At 42.0% G+C, this 15660-nt stretch overlaps 1 protein-coding gene across 3 annotated transcripts in view; it reads right to left on the minus strand.

Annotated features, from left to right (window-relative positions):
* Nucleotides 1-5769: 5769 nt before the first annotated feature.
* Nucleotides 5770-15660, minus strand: part of tet3 (tet methylcytosine dioxygenase 3) — a 58777-nt gene continuing 48886 nt past the window's right edge. For all 3 annotated transcript variants that reach the window (XM_088337018.1, XM_088337020.1, XM_088337019.1), the window contains exons 8-10: nucleotides 14710-14847; nucleotides 11991-12345; nucleotides 5770-8487 (exon numbers count right to left, since the gene is read on the minus strand). In XM_088337018.1, the coding sequence (XP_088193144.1) occupies nucleotides 6863-8487; nucleotides 11991-12345; nucleotides 14710-14847 (2118 nt within the window). In that variant the 3' untranslated portion in view covers nucleotides 5770-6862. The remainder of the gene's footprint in view (nucleotides 8488-11990; nucleotides 12346-14709; nucleotides 14848-15660) is intronic.

A 15660-nucleotide genomic window follows, 5' to 3' on the forward strand; every position in this document is an offset into this window, starting at 1 on the left:
TAAAACGAAATGGATGAACGAATGAACGAAAGCACGAATGAAAGAAGAAAAGAAAGAAAGATAGTCAACAAGAAACAAAGAAAGAAGAAAGAATGAAAGAACTAAAGAGAATGGATAAAACGAAATGGATGAACAAATGAACGAAAGCATGAATGAAAAAAGAAAAGAAAGAAAGATAGTCAACAAGAAAGACAGAAGAAAGAAAGAAAGAAAGAAAGAACAAAAGAAATTGGATCAAATGAAATGGATAAACGAATAAAAGAAAGCATGAATGAAAGAAGAAAAGAAAGAAAGATAGTCAACAAGAAAGAAAGAAAGAAGAAAGAAAGATAGAAAGAAAGAAAGAACAAAAGAGATTGGATCAAATGAAATGGAAAAAAGAATGAAAGAAAGCACGAATGAAAGAAGAAAAGAAAGAAAGATAGTCCACAAGAAACAAAGAAAGAAGAAAGAATGAAAGAACAAAAGAGAATGGATGAAACGAAATGGATGAACAAATGAAAGAAAGCATGAATGAAAGAAAAAAAGAAAGAAAAATAGCCAACAAGAAAGAAAGAAAGAAAAAGAACGAAAGAAAGAAAGAAAAAGAAAGAAAGGAATAAAGAAATAAATAAACAAAGAAAGAAAGAAAGAAAGAAAGCAAAAAGAAAGAAAGAATGAGACAGAGAGAGAAAAACCTGGTGTCCCACCCGTTATCTTTTGTAACCCCGCTCCGTGCATCCTCCCCTATCTGGAAAACCCCGGCATCCAATAAGCAGACGCTTTTCTTTTCCACATGGTTTTTTTATTGATAGCGCAACATAAAACAAGATGGCGGCCTTCCACCACATCCACTATGTATTCACGTGATACACCTTACACAGCTACAAAGAGAAGGAAAGCACTTTTTACATACTGCATCCTTAAAACCCAAAATGAAAATAAACGGTCGGAATGTAGCTGCCGGTTACACAAATCGATTTCTTCATTTTCTCCTTTTGTGACGTTCCCCCGAAATCCGAGCGCGTTTTTCACAAAAGACAAAATCCGCAAAATGGCGGAGAGGTTACAGGCCCGATACATTTGTCTTCCCCTCTTCCTTTTCAAAACATCTTCGCTCGAACATTTACTGAGAAACAGCCTTCAAAGGCTGAACATAATATCCCGCACAATAGGCTCAGGTTTTGTCCTTGAATAACAATAAAGGATAATAGAAAAGGGAATGAGTCATTAGGGGGGGGGGTCATCCGCTGCCGTGCTCAATTTCCTCCACCGATACCGGTGAGGCTACCTGAGGTTACGTTCAGGTGAACTGGAGCCCCGGGACGTTTTCTCTTAGGGTCTGGCGCGTCTAATCTCCCTGACCCTTCATAAGGACGCTTTGGACAGCAGCTCGTGATTTTCATTTTCACCTTCGTTTTCCATTATCCCTTTTTAATGGAAAGGTTCAACCCAACACTTGTAACAAAACCTGCATACAAAAAGACGCAGAGAATGGTGTAGGGTTTTACTTGCAAGGAGAGTGACTGGAAAACTGCTTGGGTAGAGTTACTTGAACTGGATTACTTTCAATGACTTTTGGATGACTCCGATACCAAGTATGCTAATAAAAGACAAAAGAAACTAAATAGGAATAAAATGATGACTCGCAACACATGGTAAGCTTTCTCTCCTGGCTTTGATCTCTTTGATCTCCGGCAAAACGAACATAAAATGCGACAGAAACACATTGAAAATAAATCCAATTATCATTTTTGCTGTTCCATGTATTCTGTTACTCCCCAAGCCTGCACAAAATTTAGTCATTTTATTCATATTTAGTTTATTTTGTCTTTTATTAGCATATTTGGTATTGGAGTAATCCAAGAGTATTTGAAAGTAATCCAGTTAAAGTAACCCTACCCAACCCTGTCAGTTACAATCCTCCAACTCACTCTGAAGCAGTATTCCCTCTGCTTGCCTTTTATTCTGAAAGGAACGCCCTAGTTACAAAGTGGTTTCAACTACTAAGGGGAAAGGGGTGCAGTTGAAGGTTAAATGTTCAATTTGTTATTTGTAATGTGACTGATGAACTCTTTTCACGCTATTTTCAGGAAAGAACCTTGGCCTATGGTCAAATCTGTAACTGATTCCTACCGTTAGTTCTCTCTAAGGTTCAGTGGAAAACTTTTGCTGTGAGAAGATCCAATTTTGTAAGCGAACATATAACACACATAGATTAGAGTCAAGTTGAATAACTTATGTACATTATTCCAACACGGTGTCATCCTGATTTATGAGGTTTGTTTATTTCCCATAGTTTCATCAGAGTTTTTTCACTAAACCACACACCAGGCATTTTGTCTCATTTTTACAACTAGCTAGTTGGAGAGGGAAGGGCCGGACCTCCTCCTTCGGCCGGGCCCCTTACTCTGAAAGGCCCGACCCCCCAACTGCGTTTATTTAGATAAAACAAATACAGAGAAAGAAAGACAGAAGAAAGAAAGACACATTTTTCTGGGGAATTGTACCTTACAGCCAGATGCTCAAAAACAGAATGAGTAACAAAATCGTCAACAAAATATCCAACAAAAACGGTCAAAAACGACAATGAAACTGGTGGAAACAAAAACCAAACCTCGCAAATCAGGGTGACACTGTCGATGGCAGAAAACGATGGTGAAAAACCTTGGGTGCTGTCCAAAATGTCCCAATGAAGGGTCAGGCTACTTGGGTGTAGGGCAGGGGTGCCAAAGTCATTTTAACTCGGGGGCCACACCATAGAACAAACATTCTGTCGGGGGCAGGACGAGTGGATTAAAGAGGAAGAAAAAGAGAGATATAGAAAGAGGAAGAGAGAGAGAGAGAGAAAGCGAGAGAGAAAGAGAGAGAGGGACTAGGTGAGAGAGAAAATGAAAGAGAGAACGATAGACACAGAGAGAGAGGGGATAGAGGTAGAGAGAGAGAGAGAAAGAAAGAGAGAGAGACTAGGTGAGAAAGAGTGGGAGAGAGAGAGAGAATGAGAGACACAGAGAGAGAAGGGGGTAGAGGAAGAGAGAGAGAGAGAAAGAGAGAGAGAAAGAGAGCGGGAGACCAGGTGAGAGAGAGAATGAAAGAGAGAGAATGACAGACACACAGAGAGAGAGAGGGGGTGGGTGGAGGTAGAGAGAGAGAGAGAAAGAGCAAGAGAGAGAGCAAGAGAGAGACTAGGTGAGAGAGAGGGAGAATGAGAGACACAGAGAGAGAGGGGGATAGAGGTAGAGAGAGAGAGAAAGAAAGAGAGAGAGACTAGGTGAGAGAGAGAGAGGGAGAGAGAGAGACAGAGAGAGAGAGAGGGAGAGAGAGAGAGAGAGAGAAAGAGAGAGAGAGCGAGAAAGAGAGAGAGAGAGAGAGACTATGTGAGAGAGAGTGGGGGAGAGAGAGAGATAGAAAGAGCGAGAGAGAAAGAGAGAGATACAAGTTCAGTGTTTGTTCAAGGCATCTGGCTTTGGCAACATCAAGTTGACCTATTTCAACCTGCAGCTTGTTTTTCTCTTGCGCTTCTCTGAGTGTTGTCTCGCGGGCCGGATTCAATGCCCTTAGCGGGCCTGATCGGGTTGCCTGTTTGACACCTGTGGTATAGGGTCATTGGAAAACTCCTGCCTCAATTCCAAACTGATTGGGCGCCCTCTGGTGGAAGGAGGCGCGCCAGACCCTAACACAGCCATAAACAGAAAAAGGGGATTTAAATAACAGAGGTGAATTCAACAATCCAGTACGTATGATAGCACCCAAAAGCAAGCATCACTTTTTAAAATGTTGTTTTCCAATCGGAACACGACGACGCGTTCGGGTGCATCGGTCCGTTAGAACTTCTCGACCAATCGCAGACCAGCTGACAATCGAATAAGGAAATATTCAACATTTTTTTTTTACGAAGGAATATTCTGGACACTGCAAAATGGAGGAACTCAATTAGGGTAAGAAGAAGAAGATATGAACAATTGACATGAAAATGGGATTCCATTTTCGGCCATTTTCTTCATTTGCTAGTTTTGAACAAAAAAAAAAACAATCTAAGTGACTTGAGTTTGTTTATTATTATCTTTTTTTTTGCCGACTCTCCGTCATCGTAATATCTCGTGTTCGGTAAGTCACCGCCATTTTTTTTTTTACATGCTGACTCAGGAAACAGTTTACAGTACTCGTGAAAGCAGAACCAAGAAATACTAAGCATACGTGTACGCACAAAACACAGCCAACGAGTGTACTTTTTTCCAAAATACCCCTTAAGGATCCACGTACTATCCAGTTTAAATACTTTTACCTAAATATTTGACTCTATACATTTTTCAGAAAAGCAAAAAAATCAAGAAACCAAAATTCAAGTTGCGGAGAATTGTCCTTTCTCCTTCAAATCAAATTCAAAAGTGCTTTTATAAATCTGTTCTCTATGTACAATTTGTATTCGCCATATAAAATCCAAGGGGGAAGAATACACAAAACTGAAAAACAAACGATATTATCACCGTGAATAAATAACAGGATACCCAAGAAAAAAATGATCAAGTGATTGTGGAGCTGTCGAGCGCACCAAAGTCCAGTTTTTCCCCCGAAAAAATTCGGGGGTAGAACCCAAACGCAGTTCGATCAAGTGTACGAGGAGAGCACCGAGGTGGTTGACAGTTAACCACCTTTTCCTATTTTCTCCAGAAGAATTTCACATTGGATTAAAAAAGATCAGCACCGCCTTTGGTGAATTGGTCATAGCGCAGCAGGGTGCTTTCCCGCCTGCAGGGGTCGCCGCTCGCCGGGAAAGTCGGGCGAGTCCGCCCTCTAGGGTCCACGCTTCAAAGTGAGGCTGAGGATTTTCAGGAAATGCGATTGGTCGTGCGTGACTTCCATTTCACGAGGAGCACCCAAGTAGAGCAACAAGTGCCGCGAGGAGAAGTGGAACGGAAATCCAAGAGCACCCGTCGAAAACTGTCGGGGTGTTCAATAGGAGGAGCGCGGTCCCCAAAGACAAATTAAATATGAATATAAGTAAATCCTACTTGCTCTCACTTATAACATAACTCTCACACATGTGCGACTATACTTATATAGAGACACAGTCATACCCATGCACAAACACTACTTAACGCTCTCATTAGGGGGGTCCTCCTTTTCGAACTAGGATCCTTTATCCGGCCATTTCTTTGATTTTTCCAGGACCTTCAAAGGAAGAAATCCAGTGCCGATCAAAAGAACGATTTTTTTTATTGGCTTTCTTGCTGCTAGCACATACTTTGTGCTATTTTGCGCTGTTCCTATATACGATCTACAGTCTTTTCAAGTCAAAAGGCTGCTCTAAACTGACATGAATTCTGTCATTCTGCTTCAGTCTGTACTATTGTGTGGAGGGAGTATTGTAGTATGTGAGAGTCTACAATAGAGTGTGTGTGTGTGAGTATAGTAGTATATGTTTGAAAGTATGTGTGTGTGAGATAGATTATACTACTGTGCGGGGGGGAATATTGTAGTATGTCTAGAGTACTCTGTGTGTGTGGGAGTATGGTAGTATGTGTTTGAAAGTATGATAGTGTGGGTAAAAGTGTAATGTTTTTTGTGGAGGGAGTATTGTAGTATGTAAGAGAGTCTACAGTGGAGTCAGTGTGTGTGAGTATAGTAGTATGTGTTTGAAAGTAAAATAGGTTGTGAGAGAGATTGTACTACTGTGTGGGAAGGAATATTGCAGTATGTCTAGAGTACTGTGTGTGTGTGGGAGTATAGTTGTATGTGATTGAAAGTATGTTAGTGTGAGTAAAAGTGTAATATTGTGTGGAGGGAGTATTGTAGTATGTAAGAGAGTCTACGAAAGAGTCTATGTGCGTGATTATAGTAGTATATGTTTGAAAGTATAATAGTGTGTGTGTGAGAGAGATTGTACTACTGTGTGGGGGGAATATTGTAGTGTGTCTAGAGTACTGTGTGTGTGCAGGAGTATAGTTGTATGTGTTTGAATGTATGGTAGTGTGAGTAAAAGTCTGTACTATTGTGTGAGGGAGTATTGTAGTATGTAAGAGAGTCTACAGTAGAGTGTGTGTGTGTGAGAGTATAGTAGTATATGTTTGAAAGTATAATAGTGTGTGAGAGAGATTGTAATACTGTGTTTGGGGCAATATCGTAGTATGTAAGAGAGTCTAGAGTAGTGATTGAGTGGGAGTATAGTAAAATGTGTTTGAAAGTATGATAACGTGAGTGAGAGTCTATAGTAGAGTGTGTGGAGGGGGATATAGTAGTATGCCTGAGAGAGTCTCACAGTTTTTGTATGAGAATATTATAGTACGAGTGAGAGAGTATAGTCGTGTTTGCGCATGGGTATGACCGCGTCTGTATGAGAGTATAGCTGTGCATGTGTGAGAGTATGATGTATTATATGTGAAAGCAAATAGGGTTTACCTCTCAAACCGCCTCTCATAGAAAAATACACAATTGTGTGGTGAATCGAAAATCACACCTTGGTTTTTTTCTCAATATCAGGCCGATACCGGCTCCTCCCATGGACACATCTGGAAGATTGACGGAACAGAAAACAGGTTTTACAAATGTCTGATGGATTCAGACTGGCTTCAAGACATAAAAACCCCATCACATTATTAATAATAACAACACTCAAAACAACCATGATTTAAAAAAAAAACGCAATTGTTTCTTCATTAAAATACCTGTAATAACAACATTTACAGAAACAATTGCGACTGGATCATCGTGATAGCAATAGCATTCTTTAGAAGTGAAATCAATGGAGTTCCTCTCCAAGGAAGAGAGACGAAGAGCACCACAGGCAACGCTGCCTGACATGAGGTAAAAACAACCGTGAAAGACTTTGGCCCCACTGAGAAGGTTCGGGTGGGGCCACCGTGGACCACGAGATATACGGACCTCACACAAAGTGGTTGTAGGGCCCGGTGAGGCGCGTGAAGGCATAAGGAGATGCGCTGACCATGGAGGTGGTGTAGGAAGTAGGAGCCCACCTGCTGGCCGGGCCCCCCGGCTTGATTTTGGACTGTCCGGCCCCCGAGGAGACTCCGGCGGCCGGGGTCGACCCCCACTTACGCTTTTTACTCAGCGCTTTGATTTCGTCCGGGGAGAGACCGAGGAGCTCGGCCTCCTGCTGCCTTTGGACGGCCCTCTCGGCCAGCATTTTCATTTTAGCTTCCCACAGGGCCAAGCCGTGCATGGGCTGCTGCAGGTTTTTGTGCTGGTAGAAAACCAAAGAGATGCGGGACGGGTGCGAGCGATCGGGTTTCTTGAGCGGCGTGGTGGCGTGCAGTTCCCGCCGGGCGCACTCGATGAGGATGGAGCCGTGGGCCGGGGCCACCGCCACTCCGCCGATGTTGGGATCCAGGAAGTTGTGCTCGCTGTCGGACCACACCCCGTCGTCCTCGTCCTCCTCGGGGCCCCTGGCGCTCTCGGCGTCGCTCTCCCAGCGAGCCTGATCCGATTCCTGCAGGGAGTCGGGGAAGAGGCGTCCCTCGGGGGCCGGGGACGGGGTGCTGCCGGCCGCGGACCCCCCGCGAGACCTCCAGGCCTTCTCCTGGAGGCCGAGGGGAGTGGAGCAGCGACTTTCGCCGGTTTTGGACCACATTTTGTCGGGGTAAGCCCCGGCGGGGTTTCCGGGGCCGTACTGGCCGCGGGGCCAAGAGTTCGGCTCGGGACTCGGGGCGGGGCTGGCCCAATTTCGGGAGCCGGGCGGCTGCGCGGTATGCGAGGGAGAGTTGGCAAGATGCGGAGGTAAAAACGGGTGAGGGTGACCTAGATGAGGGGTGCACGGTGCAGATGGATGCGGAGATCCTTGGTGAATACTTCCTCGGACCCCTAAGTGAGGAGAGAGAGGCGCACGGGGGACCGGTGAAGCCGCGGGGGACACCATGCGGGTATTCGATCCGGGGATAGATCCCCACGGTTGCGGGTAAGGCGACTGCTGAGACTGCTGACTGGGAGTTTGGTGATCCCAGGTCTGGGGAGCAGGACTCCCATTGAAGCGATTTCCCGACCAGTTACCATTTAAGGGCGTGGCCCTACCGGAATGACCGGAGCCCGTGTTCTCACAAACCGCCATATCCATTGGCTCGTCTTTAATGACTGGAGTGGCTCTATTGGAGGACTCAGAGGAGACAGAAGAAGGACGTGGCTGGTTGGGGTCAGGAGGATAGGATTGGGCTAGCCTAGCTTGAAGGTTGTGAAGGGCAGGCTTTTTGTCGACCTGAAACGGAGCGACCCCCGCTTTGCTGTCTCGACCCTCGTAGGTCCTGGGATTGGGCGCGAAGGGTCCGTCCGAGGAGTAGTTGTAGACGCCGTACTGCGATGCTGGCACAGTGTGGTTGTAGCCGCCGTGCTGGTCTCCTGCGGAGTCCTGGCCCGTGGCGGGGAGGCCTCCCCTTGCATAGTAGGCAGGATCTGGGCACATGGTCTTGATTGCATCTGATGCTTGATAGGCGTAGCCATCCCAGGAACCGTTGAGAGGCTCCTTTTTGATGTCCCGGTTCACTTCCTGTTTTATAATTGCTGGACAGAAAGAAAGAAGGGACAACTTACGATCTAAGTCACTCAGGTAAAACAAACGATGGAGTTGTTGTCTTGGAGAGCCACATGCTACATGCTCGGACCGTGTTCATTTTATAAAGCGAATCAGCAAAAACAGTTTAAAGCTAGCTTTTCAGCTTTGTATCTAGCTATCTTCATACCTTCTTAGCAATTTAACAAGCTATCCAACCAACTTTTGACCTTTTTGATAGCTTTCTAGCTAGCTATTTAGCTATGTTTTTAGCCTTTCATCCAACTATTTAAATAGCTTTTTACTCTTTTAGCTAACCATCTAGCTACCCTTTAGTTTTTTTTCTGTGTTTAGATTTCTAGCTAGCTATCAAGCTATTCATTTAGCAAGCTATTTAGCTAGCATTTTAAAAAGTTTTGCATGCTATCGAGCTAACAATTCAACTTTTTGGCTCGTTGCCAAGCTAAATTTTGGGCTCCTCTCTAGCTAGCTATCTTCATACCTTCTTAGTTATTTAACAGGCCATCCAACCAACATTTGACCTTTTTTTGCTAGCTTTCTAACTAGCCATTTAGCTATGTTTTTAGCCTTTTATCCAACTATTTAGATAGCTTTATACTCTTATAGCTAACCATCTCGCTACCTTTTGTTTATTTCAGTGTTTACCTTTCTAGCTAGCTATCAAGCTATTTATTTAGCAAACTATTTAGCCAGCTTTTTAAAAAGTTTTTGCATGCTATCGAGCTAACAATTCAACTTTTTGGCTCGTTGCCAAGCTAAATTTTGGGCTCCTCTCTAGCTAGCTATATTCATACCTTCTTAGCTATTTAACAAGCCATCCAACCAACATTTGACCTTTTTTGCTAGCTTTCTAGCTAGCCATTTAGCTATGTTTTTAGCCTTTTATCCAACTATTTTGATAGCTTTTTACACTTATAGCTAACCATCTCGCTACTTTTTGTTTTTTTCACTGTTTACTTTTCTAGCTAGCTATCAAGCTATTTATTTAGCAAGCCATTTAAATAGCTTTTTAAAAAGTTATTGCATGCTATCGAACTAACAATTCAACTTTTTGGCTAGTTACCAAGCTAAATTTTGGGCTCCTCTCCAGCTAGCTAACTTCATACCTTCTTAGCTATTCAACAAGCTATCTAATCAACATTTGACCTTTTTTGCTAGCTTTCTAGCTAGCTATTTAGCTATGTTTTTAGCCTTTTATCCAACTATTTAGATAGCTTTTTACTCTTTTAGCTAACCATCTAGCTACCCTTTCATTTCATTTCATTTCATTTCATTTCATAGTTTTTTTCAGTGTTTACCTTTCTAGCTAGCTATCAAGCTATTTATTTAGCAAGCTATTTAGCTAGCTTTTTTTTGCATGCTTTTGAGCTAACATTTTAACTTTTTTGCTAGTTACCAAGCTGAATTTTGGGTTCCTCTCTTGCTAGCTATGTAGCTTTATTATTAGCTTTTGATTTGACTCTTTAGATGGCTTTTTACTCTTCTTCATCAGTTTCGTATGTGTTTACCTCTCTAGCTAACTATCAAGGTATTTATTTAGCAAGCTATTTAGCTAGAATTTCATATTTTTTGCTAGTTACCGAGCAAAATTTTGGGTTCCTCTCTTGCTAGCTATCTAGCTTTCTTTTTCTTTTTTTTTTGCATGCTATCGAGCTAACATTTCAACTTTTTTGCAAGTTACCAAGCTATCTAGCTTTTTTTAGCCTTCTATCCAAACTATTTAAATGGAGTTTTACTCTTTTTTGCTAGCTCTCTAGCTCCCTTTTACTTTTTTAATTCGTTACCTTTATAGCTAACAATCAAGCTACTTTTTTAGCTAGCTCGATTTTTACAGTTTTTGCATGCTATCTAGCTAAAATTTCACATTTTTTGCTAGTCATTAAGCTAAATTTGGGTTCCTCTCTTGCTAGCTATCTAGTTTTTTTTTTAATCTTTCGATTCGACACTTTAGAAGGCTTTTTACCCTTCTTCATCAGTTTTGTATGTGATTACTGTCAGGTTTTCAATGTAAATCTCTTGAATTTCCGTCTCAAGGTAATTAGCTTGTTTTTTATATTACTAAATATAAAAACAATGTTTCTCATACAAACACACATAAAGTAACGTTTCAACAATGAGTGTAATTATATCTCTTGTACGTTTATCAATCTTGTATTCTTTTATTTTGAAGTCGTGTTCTTGTCTGTACTGATTCCTCTGACGTTAATAAACACTCCCTCTCTCTGTTCGGGACCTCAGCCAAGAAGGACGTGAGTTCTTTGCTTCCACCATCATGTAGAATTAAACTATATACATGTATTTTATCTGTGCAAATATAGCCACTAAATAGTTTTAGTAATGTCTATCCCTGACAATTACCTCTCTAGCTAACCATCAAGTTACCTTTTTAAGATATAGAGTGAGCTATCTACTAAGTGGCTAGTTTCAAAATTCAAATCAAACTGAGTGCCTTTTGGGCTAATCGGTAGCAAAAAGTAGCTTGATGTTTGAAAATAGGTTGGAGACCCCAATGCTACGCAATGATCGTTTGTCACCGGCAGGGTTGGGTAGGGTTACTTGAACTGGATTACTTTCAATGACTCCAATAGCAAATATGCACATAAAAGACAAAAGAAACTAAATAGGAATAAAATGACTCCATTTTGTGCAGGCTTGGGGAGTAACGGAATACATGGAACGGCAAAAATGATGTTTGGATTGATTTTCATTTTGTTTCTGTGGCATTTGATGTTCGTTTTGCCGGAGATCGAAGAGATCAAAGCCAGGAGAGAAAGCTTACCACGTGTTGTGAGTCATCATTTGATTCATATTTAATTCATATTTAGTTTATTTTGTCTTTTATTAGCATATTTGGTATTGGAGTAATCCAAAAGTAATTGAAAGTAATCCAGTTCAAGTAACCCTACCCAACCCTGGATTTGATGAGACTTGCTCAATAAATCATCCTTAATATCAACGATTAAATGGTGTCGTGTGAGACTGACAATTCTCATCTATTTTGCAGATGAGTTAAAACAACAACCACACAAACAAAAATATATAAAACAAATTTGTAACACCCGCTGGAGGTAGACCATCCACCTTGGTCCCGTTACAAATAACAAGCCATCTCATATGAATAAAATGACTCCATTTTGTGCAGGCTTGGGGAGTAACGGAATCCACGGAAGGGCAAAAATGATGTTGGCAAGCTGTTTGTATGTATTTTCATTTTGTTTCTGTCGCAGTTTATGTTCGTTTTGCCGGAGATCGAAGAGATCAAAGCCAGGAGAGAAAGCTTACCACGTGTTGTGAGTCATCATTTGATTCCTTTTTAGTTTCTTTTGTCTTTGATTAGCATATTTAGTATTGGAGTCATCCAAAAGTCATTGAAAGTAATCTAGTTCAAGTAACCCTACCCAACCCTGTTCACCGGTTTTCCTTGGGATTAGACAGCAGTGCCCTCTAGCGGTCAAAATGACACTTGATAAAAATGCCAGAAAGGAAGACAGACCTTTATTGCCTTGTATTTGGGGGGACTCAGTGAAGCCCACTTGGGTCTTGAGCGCGCTTTTCTCCGGGGTCTCTCCGGCCTGCTGCTGCAGTTTGTTCTTCTTCTTCTCCGAGGCGGCCTTTTTGGCGTCCAGGCGGCGCTGCCGACAAGACTTGGCGGGCTCGGGTAACTTGCGGACTTCTCTGCGGAAGGCCTGAAGGACCTGGAGACCTCCGGTCTTCATCTTGAGCAGCTGGCCCTCCTGGCTGCCGAATTCGTCGGTGCTGGAGAGTTTGTAGAGAGGCAGGACGTGAAGCTGTTCGTCTTGAGGGATCTCCCCCACCGCCCGGTTGTCTTCCTTGGTCAAAGTGCAGACCTGAAGGGGAAGAAACGGAATTTACAATTTTGCAACATGATGTTGGTGTATAACATCCATTCATCCATTATCTGCATTGCTTGTCCTCAGTAGGGTCACGGGGGTGCTGGAGCCCATTCCAGAGAATTCGCTCGCTTATTCACACCTAGGGAGATTTCGGTTAAGCCAATCAACCTGACATGCATGTTTTTGGAATGTGGGAGGAAACCAGAGTGCCCGGAGGAAACCCACGCGAGCACAGGGAGGACATGCAAACTCCACACAGGAGGTTCGATCTCATGACCTCGGAACTGTGCCGCACACGCGCTAACCACTGCGCCGCCGTGCTGCCTGGTGTATAATAGTTCTTCTGATCCGAAATGGTCAATGTTCTGCATTTCTATAGCGCTTTTCAAGTCAATGAAGAGCTCCAATAGCGCTTTACAATGTACTTCACACTTACCCATTCACACACACACTCACACACCAAAAGGGAGTCAGCCTCCAAACGTTTTGAGGATAATCAAGATGCTAAATGGTAATTGTTCTGCATTTCTATAGCACTTTTAAAGTCACTGAAGACCTCACAAAGCTCTTAACAATGTGCGTCACACTTACCCATTTACACACACTCACACACCAATAGGGAGTCAGCCTCCAAACGTTTTGAGGATAATCAAGATGCTAAATGGTAAATGGTCTGCATTTATGTAGCACTTTAAGTCAATGAAGACCTCCCAAAGCGCTTTACAATGTGCTTCACACTTACTCATTCACACACACCCTCACACACCAATAGGGAGTCAGCCTCCAAACGTTTTGAGGATAATCAAGATGCTAAATGGTCTGCATTTCTATAGCACTTTAAGTCAATGAAGACCTCCCAAAGCGCTTTACAATGTGCTTCACACTTACCCATTCACACACACACTCACACACCAAAAGGGAGTCAGCCTCCAAACGTTTTGAGGATAATCAAGATGCTAAATGGTAAATGTTCTGCATTTCTATAGCACTTTTCAAGTCACTGAAGACCTCACAAAGCTCTTAACAATGTGCGTCACACTTACCCATTCACACACACTCACACACCAATAGGGAGTCAGCCTCCAAACGTTTTGAGGATAATCAAGATGCTAAATGGTAAATGGTCTGCATTTATGTAGCACTTTAAGTCAATGAAGAGCTCCCAAATCGCTTTACAATGTGCTTCACACTTACTCATTCACACACACCCTCACACACCAAAAGGGAGTCAGCCTCCAAACGTTTTGAGGATAATCAAGATGCTAAATGGTAAATGTTCTGCATTTCTATAGCACTTTTAAAGTCACTGAAGAGCTCCCATAGCGCTTTACAATGTTACAATGTTCTGTCCTAAAATATCCTCTTAACACTGATTTTGAATTGTGGATTTTTTTTTAATGACTTTCAAATAAAGTCTTTAAATTTCAATGCAGTATTTCAATGAATTGTTGTTTTTTGACTTTTTTCGTTCTTCCTATTTTTAAATTAATGTCATGTCATGTAAATCTGGATTTCGATAGCGCTTTTCAAGTGAATTCTGACCTCCCAAAGCGCTTTACAATGTGCTTCACACTTTTCCCTTCTACACACTAACTCAGGGGTGTCAAAGTCATTTTAACTCGGGGGCCACACGATAGAACAAACATTCTGTCGGGGGCCGGACTAGTAGATTAAAGAGGAAGGAAAAGAGAGATAAAGAAATAAGAGAAAGAGGGAGGGGAAAAGGAGAGAGGGCGGGACAAAGAAAGAAAAAGAGAGAGAGGGAGAAACAAAAGATAAAAAGTCACGAGAGAGGGGGAAAGAAAGGGAGAGAAAGAAAGAAATCCAAAGAGAAATAGAAAGACAGAAGGAGAGTACTAGTAGATTAAAGAGAAAGAAAAAGAGAGATAAAGAAATAAGAGAAAGGGTGAGGGGAAAGGAGAGAGGGCGGGACAAAGAAAGAAAAAGAGAGAGAGGGAGAGAGCGTGAGAGACAAAAGATAAAAAGTTGTGAGAGAGGGGGAAAAGAAAGGGAGAGGAAGAAAAAAATCCAAAGAGAAATAGAAAGACAGAAGGAGAGAAAAGAGAAAAGAAAGCGCGAAGGGTAGGAAGAGAGAAAGAGAAAAGGAAAAAAGGAAGTTGGAGCAAAAGAAGTTAAAAAGACAGGCCGCCTTTTTGACACCTGTGGTGTAAACAAAACTTCGCAACCACTGCCAATGACCACCTGACTGCCCCCTAGTGTAGCGGAGGCGCAATTGCACTTCATTTTTGGACAGTTGAAAAGAAAAATCCCCCAGGTCACACGCGCCCTTCGACAGAGACCTCATTATTCGAGAAAAACTGGATTTATGCAGAAGACAAGAAGATTTTTGAGGAATACCACTGTGCAGCCGTTGTATAAGTTGTGTTGGTCCTTATGGGCGTGAGCGCAGAAGTCCAAGCAAGCCGTGACTCCGGCGAAGGGTCGGCCGGCCTTCAGACCCAGCCTGCAGTCGGATGCTTTCGTCTCGGACTGACACTGCGAAAAAATACGAATTTTATAATCGTTTAAATTTGAAGAAGTTATTTATTTAAAACTTTCCCCGCTTATGCTAAAGCCAGTATTCCACCCTCCGATGCAAGGGTCTCCATCCTTTTTCGAGCTCCTGTTTGTTCCTAATTAGCTCAAAGTTTGATACACATCTCTAAAATAGCTAAACGGCTTGCTAAATAGCTCCAAAGCTAGCTTGATCGATAGCTAACGGAATAAAAAGGCATCTAAATAGCCAAATAGAAAGCATAAGCTAGAAAGCTAGCTAGAAACGAGCCCAGAATTTGGCTAGATAGCTAGCAAAACAGGTCAAATGTTAGCTAGATAGCATGCTAAAATTGTAGATAAAAAGGTAGCTGGATAGCTATTCTCTTAAGTAATTTCTTAAAATAATGATTAAAACTTGAATACATGTTTTTGTATATGAACCGGAATTTATTTATTTGAAATTTGCTAAATAGCTCAAAAGGTAGCTTGATAGATAGCTAAAAGAATAAAAAGCCATTTAAATAGCCAAATAGAAAGCAAAAACCAAAGCTAGGTAGCTAGCTAGAAACAAGCCCAGAAAAAAAGGTCAAATATTAGCTAGATAGCATGCTAAAAATGTAGATAAAAAGGTAGCCGCATAGCTATTCTCTTGATTAATTTCTTAAAATAATTATTAAACTTAATACATGTTTTTGTCTATGAACCATAATTCATTTATTTGAAATTTCTTAAATAACAACTTAGCTAGATGGCTTGCTAATTAGCTCAAAAGGTAGCTCGATAGCTAGTTAAAAGAATAGCAAGCCATCTAAA

Source organism: Urocampus carinirostris, chromosome 5 (genome assembly GCF_059441175.1).
Source record: "Urocampus carinirostris isolate Australia breed hairy pipefish chromosome 5, RoL_Ucar_1.0, whole genome shotgun sequence".
In the NCBI taxonomy this organism is placed as follows: Eukaryota; Metazoa; Chordata; class Actinopteri; order Syngnathiformes; family Syngnathidae; genus Urocampus; species Urocampus carinirostris.